At 37.1% G+C, this 7,435-nt stretch overlaps 2 protein-coding genes across 3 annotated transcripts in view; one reads left to right on the top strand and one right to left on the bottom strand.

Annotated features, from left to right (window-relative positions):
- Positions 1–345: 345 nt before the first annotated feature.
- On the bottom strand, positions 346–3,851 carry LOC124595796 (ras-related protein Rap-2c). The gene has a single exon (XM_047134685.1). It carries the CDS (start codon positions 3,666–3,668, stop codon positions 3,123–3,125), a length of 546 nt encoding a protein of 181 aa, XP_046990641.1. The 5' UTR covers positions 3,669–3,851; the 3' UTR covers positions 346–3,122.
- A 180-nt stretch (positions 3,852–4,031) lies between these two features.
- LOC124595794 (phospholipid scramblase 1) overlaps positions 4,032–7,435 on the top strand; it is a 160,287-nt gene continuing 156,883 nt past the window's right edge. The window contains exon 1 of one of the 2 annotated variants that reach the window (XM_047134682.1): positions 4,032–4,120. The gene's annotated coding sequence lies outside the window, so the exon portion shown is untranslated. Of the gene's footprint in view, positions 4,121–4,929; positions 4,949–7,435 lie in introns of those variants that run through there. The other variant, XM_047134683.1, reaches the window with a different exon arrangement.

The raw sequence follows: 7,435 nt of genomic DNA, 5'->3' as shown, positions 1-7,435 counted from the left end.
ATCAAAAACACAGTGACAAAAAAATTGTACTTCATGCCACAGAAGAAGAACCTTATTTGTTGCCATTGTGGAAACTACAAGCAAAGATTTTCTAATAGCAGCATAATTGTAGTAGTATCATTGGATGATATACTAAACAGTGTTTCATTTTAACTATTCCTCACATACACTTCTGTCAGTCGTATGCGACATATGCAACTAATATAAGAGACTACGACAACAACATTATTCTCTCTGATTTCTTCAGACAAGTTTACATCAGGTTGTCTAATGTCGTGTGAGTATAAATTCATTTTGTATGGGTCTATGATAACAAGGCACTATGGATAAAAATAAACACAAAAACTTTATAAAAACCATGTATTAAAACATACTTTGTTCTTTGTTACACAATTAAAAATCTATGCATTCTGCCATCATCAAAGTAACATGTAGATCTTGAGTCCACATTAATTTATGCTGGCTAATATTACAGTAATATCCAACACATTTCACTACTATTTACATACAATGTTCTTATTTTGGTTGGAAAAAAGAATACTGACAACACAGCAGTTGAGCTAACAAGGCTATTAACCTGTAAAGATAATATGGAAATAACTTTACAAAATGTTAATTGATAATGACAGTCCTGAGCTAGTCAGAAGAAAGTTTTGATATAAAACTCTGTACCAACTATAGAGTATACAGACCATTCCTTCACTCTTTTGCAGATAAAACTCTACCAACACAAAACAAATTAGAGATTCATTAATAAGCTACATAAATCCACATGTCCCCATGTTTGGCCACCAGGCGTAGACAGCTTGGAAAAGGTTTAGTTACAAGAACTCAACACTGTGGTAAAAGTTTTTGAACTAGAAGATCAGAACAAAATCAATTAGTTAATTAATGACATCATCCTGTTTGTAGTATTTTCTCATGAACAGCTCTTAACATGTGAAACAGCAGCAAAGGGGAGAAGCTAACTACACTCAATTATTCAACTGACACTGCATTACATAAAGATCTGGCAATAAAAAATATATATACAATGAAATCCTAACATTAACAAATAAATTATTATAACTCAGCAACATAATATTGTAGAAACCTTTTAAAGTATGTAATGCAACATTATACTAATATTAGTTCAGTTCTCTTTGGTAGCAAGTAGGAAAAGACTTCAATCATTTTCCTTCATCAAGACTTATTTATAAATTAACCCAATATCACAATTCAATGCAAAACCTAAAAATCTGACTAGCTCAATCAATATGTACATACAAACAACACTTCTAGTGCTGCACTACAGCAGTAAAGAGCTACAACAATTCAAGTTACATCACTGCTGTGTTTTCAGTATCAGACCAGTCTTTCCCAGCCTCAACTGCGTTAACTGGCTCACATAAAACCCATTACAAATTGCACCTCCCACAAGAAAGTAAAAAGGATTTATTTAGTTCTAAATTTTAAAAATCATTTCATATTCAAAATCTGATATGGTACAACCCTTTCCTTGTATACCTACAAAATCAGACGGATTCACTGTATGTGGCTGCAGTGCAAAGGAGGTTACAAATTAATAAATAATCACGCATAAAAAAGTCAGGGCATTTTCAACAAATTGTTCTGCTGTCTACTTTCATATTATATACAAAACGTGCAACACTTTAGGAATATATACGCAGACAAAAATAACAAAGCACTTTCGAAAGTGGACCCAACCTGATTTTTTTTTCTTTTTTTCACATTATAACCTCCTACCATTCTGTTCGCACAAGTAGGACTTTGTTTGCTATAGTAACTGTGAATAGATAGATAGATATATGTTTTACAATACCAGCCATTAATTATGTCCTCACTTCACTCTTGTATTTACATTCACGGTAAATATCACAAGTTAAACATGATTTCAGTGCACTCCCACACATAGAAAAAAAGAAGTTTTGCTTTTAACCACTAAGTACATATGATGGCTCAAAATTTAATTTAAATCCGAATGTAGGTACATACTGAATCATTTTTGATATATCCATGAACAAGTACCATACTTTATGGTTCTGTCACAAAACGGAGATGACATCCTCGCAGAAACTAACAGCCTACTGTAGAAAAGAACGATTCAAGATAAATGCAAAAATTGCATATACAACCGGTTTTATGAACAAGGAAGTTCCAAATGATTATTCACATCAAAGGATAACAGTCTAAAAGCTAAGACTCGGCACCATAGTTATACAAACAACTCTGCTCTCACTAAATATGCTGTCTGTACACAACGGGTACGTGCTTAAAGTATCAAATTATATGTAAAATTCAGCACCAACTATAAAAATGTAGGACGTTAGATTGATGTGCACTGATAATAGTGCAGTACCATCAAATGTGGCACAGTGACTGACACTGATTAGGCCAGGCTGAATCGATGTAGTGAATCACCTCAATAAAATTCAGTGAATGAAATATGACTATATAAAAATTAAATAGAAAATATTTCAATGTGACTGCTCGTGCAGCGGATCTGTGCACACTTACTGAAACTTCCACAGTGTAGAGTACAATGGAGTGAAATACTGCACACCTAAAAATTGTGGCCAACTGGGTTTTGAAGCAGCACTTGCGGAACCTGCTACATTCGCAAGAATGCACACCACCAGACACATAGGAAGTGCAGGTTGAAACACAGAGCGTCATCTTTGTATCAAAAACCAACGATTTGCATTGGAATCAAGTTGCATAATTTACAGCAGATTAACAGTAGACTGCTTACACACATTTAGGCTGCTAAAGAAATGTAGTTTCTACCTTAATACACTGCGGGTATTTTCAAAATAAGCGATAATCTTTTTGTAATATCTGCATAACCCTTACTACAGCCCCGCAGAGAGCAAACATAGGGCTTCTGTACAATGTCTAAAAGGCATAAATTTACAAATCAAAGGAAAACATGGGAAACACTGATTTAATTTCTAAGGAAATACACGTATGTAATACACACCAAAAACAACGACAACGATCTAAAAAGTTGGCCAGTCAAGTGGAACAATACCAGTTTCAAATGCGATGTAGGCCCTAATTGTAATTCTGCATCACTTTACAATTCTGTACACACCATATATCGTCAGTCGATATGACGTTCCTTACAGAACAGTGCAGCAGCAGTAGCTCTTCTTTTCTTTTTCGGGGCTGAAATTCATTTGCCTGACTATTTCGGCAAACATTTCATTGACATTTGTCCTGTTTTTGGCACTTGCTTCCACAAATGGGCATCCCCACATCTGCGCTAAACCACTACCTTCACTCGTCGCTACCTCCCTCTGGTGCTCGAGGTCTACCTTATTTCCTACCAGTAATATAGGTACTTTTTCTGTCCCTTTAACGCGAGTGATCAAGTCCTTCATTGTTTTGATGTCTTGGAACGTTTGATGGTTTGTCAGGCTATACACCACAACAAACCCTTGTCCATTCTTGATGTACAGGTCGCGCATACTCGCGAACTGTTCTGTACCGGCTGTATCCAGAATTTCCAGCACACACGGCGAATTGTCGACTTCTATTTCCTTCCTGTAGAAATCTTCAATCGTAGGATCATATTTTTCCATGAAACAACCAGACACAAACTGGACGGTGAGAGCACTTTTGCCAACCCCGCCCGAACCGAGGACGACAACTTTGAACTCGCGCATTTCGGTTCTTTCACGGTCAGATATTCCTCACACAAATTGAAAACTGCACACTACTGACCAAAATCTCTCACTGAAACGCTAATAACACTCGAAAAGAATTTAAGCCACCAGGAACACGAGCCATCGCACACTTAGCTCTTCACTCCTGTCGCCATCTTACAAGACTGATTTTTGCAGCACAATGCAGCGCCGCTTGTGGACTTTCGACAGTCAACGCGCACATTGGATGACACCTAGCGGTCTCTAGCGGTGAATTCAGTAACTGCTACAGCGGATATGACGATTCATAGATCGCCACCGCTTCACATAGTAAACATCAGAGTACTCTAGTGGCAAATGTAGAAAGTGAAATACTGTGGCTGTGACGTATTGTCACGTGACCGTGTACAGTGCGGATTGCATCATCATAATAAGCAGAAAGATACGGAGGTGTCTGCAATTTGTTTGTAAAGGTAGGAAAGTATTTATTTCGCCCTTTGGCTCCCAAGTACTAATTAATTTCCACATACTTATTATAACGCTTTCTGCAATTGTCTAATCGTTTATTGTATTATGTTATAATTAATATCAGATTCGTCAATCTCTGTTTGCTTTTCTTTCTGTAGCAGATGACACTCCCAGTAACATTAGCGTATGCGGCTTACCGTGTTCCTGCTTAGTGTAACTTTGTAACATGTGTGTAGAACATAATATCGTAGCGTACAGGTTGCGTCAAAGTGTAATCTAGGAAGAGCTAAGTGTAGAGATTTTTTCTCTTTATCAAACCAACGTCTAGAGTTAGGGTTGTGCATATTTCCATTCGCTTGTGAAAAGTATTGCTTTACTCCCTCCTTGACATAGTGTAGCACTTGTCTGAAGCAGCTTCGTAAAAAGAATATTAACGAGCGAACCAACATTTGCATAGATCCTCTAAGCTTACACAAAGTTAAATAAATACGATGAAGTTCGCAGATTGGTATCAACTAAGAAAGCGTGCAAATTAATATTAATTGTACTATTGTAATTATATTTACACAGTGTCAAATATGAAATATTACGGACCTACTCTGTTCACCTAGAGATTGTCGTCATAAACGTAAATAATTATTGACGCCCTAACTATTCCAAGAAAGAATATTTAAATAACAGTAGTTCACCATGAGTAAATTTTCACCATTTGTGAAAAAGGCAATCTGTTGTTACTAAAAATTTTTTATCGTTGCATTTCGTTTGGAAACTGTTACTCAGACTTTTCTTCTCGTGTGAAAACTCAATCTTACTGACACGAAAGACTGTCATGTGTAAGTCTGTATGCTACTACATACAGCACTAGAGCCATTGTATGTGATTTAAAGTTGGTTTAAAAAATATCCTGTGTGATATGTATTCTACCTTTGTGCCCCACGTATTTTAGTCTCTTCTTGTGAGTATGTGAAGTATTACACATGTTGGGCATACAAATAGTGGTGCTGAGTTTCTTTAAAGTAAAGTGTCAAGCAGCTTTTTTATTTTGAAACATTAAGATGTCCTTTCATGGTGTGAATGTAATAAAATGAAAAATAAATATATAATGTCTAAGGCATCTATACTACAAAAAGATATGTTTGATTACATGAAGAAATGTTTCGTAAATGCATAACAGTGCAGAAATGATGTGTGTAGTGTTCAGTATTTTATCAGTTTCTTTCCAAATTGAGAACTAGATGGTTTTCATTGTTTGGGTTAATGAATCGTGCTTACCCTTTAAACAGCTTCATATGTGGCTGTGGTTATTTCTGGGCATTCATTGCAAACATATGTTAAGCAAACTGTATGACCACCGCCATTGTGACACTCACCCATTTGTTATGTTTTTGTTGTGAGTTGAGCAGAGTATAGAAAAGTTACATGTGAAGGACAAACAGTGGGGAATATGGCGTACCAGAATGTCATATGCTGTTTGAGAAATGATTTAATTCTGCAATGCAATTATAGATAGTCAAGCAGAAATTCAAATTGGACAGTGAGGTAGACCTGCAAGGATGTGGATTAAATACTACCTGAATGACAAAAAGCAGAAGGTTTCGTGTAATATCATAAATGGATTGCTTGTACCTTCTAAATTGAACACTGTCAGTTGTGGAGTCACACAGGCCTCTACACTTGGTCCTCAACTCCATTGATGACCCTTCAAATGTGTACCAGTGTAGAGACTCATTATACACTTTTTGCTGGTGTTAATACCATTATGTTAACAGTTGATAATAATCTTGAAGAAACTGTAAATACTGTCTGTGGTGATGTGCTAAAGTGGTTTGATCTACATATACTCTTTCTAAATGCAGACAAAATACAGTTTATTCAGTGCCCTCTTTTTTTTCAGCCATGTGACTGGTTTGATTCAACCTGCACAAATTCCTCTCCTGTGCCAATTTCTTCATCTCAGCAGTAGGACTTGCACCCAACATCTTCAATTTTTTGTTGGATATATTCCAATCTGGGTCTTTCCATGCCCTCTATAGCTCCCGCTACTTCCATGGAAGCTATTCTCTGATATCTAAACACTCATCCTGTCATCATGTCCCTTCTTCTCAATACTTTCCACATGCATTCTGTGCACATTCTTAGGAATTTCTTCCTCAAATTATGGCCGATATTTGATGCTAGTAGACTTCTTTTGCTTAGGAATGTCTTCTTTGTCTGTGCTAATATGTTTTTTATGTCCTCCTTGCACCATCTGTCATACTCTTATATTGCTTGCAAGGTAACAGAATTGTGGTCCTAAATTTTGATGTTAATTTTGTCACTAATCTCAATACTGCTACTCCTCATCTTTCTTTGTTTGCTCTCATCCATATTCTGTGCTTAGTAGACTGTTCATTTGGTTCAGTAGGACCTGTAATTCTTTATCACTTCCAGTGAAGACAGCAATGTCATCAGTGAAGTTCATCATTGATACTCTTTCACCCTGAATTTTAATTCCACTTCTGAACCAATCTTTTATTGCTGTCATGACTGCTTTGATCACTGCTGCTACAGTTCGAATCCTGCCTCGGGCATGGATGTGTGTGATGTTCTTAGGTTAGTTAGGTTCAATTAGTTCTAAGTCTAGGGGACTGATGACCTAAGATATTATGTCCCATAGTGCCCAGAGCCATTTGAAATTTGGTCCTGAGTAGAATGAGCATTGCGGTGTAGCAGACACATCCCGTACACAGCTTCCTGTGATGCTTTTTCTTGACAGCCTCTTGTGACCTCACCAGGAGGTTTATGTATGCTCCTGTGGTGGTTTTCCCATTACAAGCGCAACATTTTAGCACCATAGCATGCCAGTCTCAAAAAGCACTGAGCATCAATTTGGCCAATTGTAGTTGGGCCTTCACCTTTTTCAACTGTGGGGATTCAAATGTTCCCACTACTATCTTTACTGTTTGGTCTAAGAGCTGTAGTGATACACCCATCTCTCATCCATGGTGATTAGGTGGCTACGGGAGTCATCAGGATTGGTCTGTCTCAACTGCAACATCTCCGCTGATCCCTTGGTGTGAGCAGTCACAGAATCGAGGGGGTAATAACCTTTGTCATTCTCAGTATGTTTTGCTGGATGTTGAAAGCTGAGCCGCAACTGATTTTCACTTTTGCCATTATTACCTTGATTGTGATACACAAGTATTTGAGCAGTAGAGCCTCAGAGATAATCTGTCATTTCATTTATCATCATTCAGGCATATTTGACAACACTGGAAGCCACTTTATCATTTGATGACATGCTATTGCTATACACTTTCACCAACTCAGCACAGATTGTT

The sequence above is a fragment of the Schistocerca americana genome, chromosome 2 (genome assembly GCF_021461395.2).
Source record: "Schistocerca americana isolate TAMUIC-IGC-003095 chromosome 2, iqSchAmer2.1, whole genome shotgun sequence".
Lineage (NCBI taxonomy): Eukaryota > Metazoa > Arthropoda > Insecta > Orthoptera > Acrididae > Schistocerca > Schistocerca americana.
Note: the sequence above shows the minus strand (reverse complement) of the source record. Positions and strands in the feature narration are given on the sequence as shown.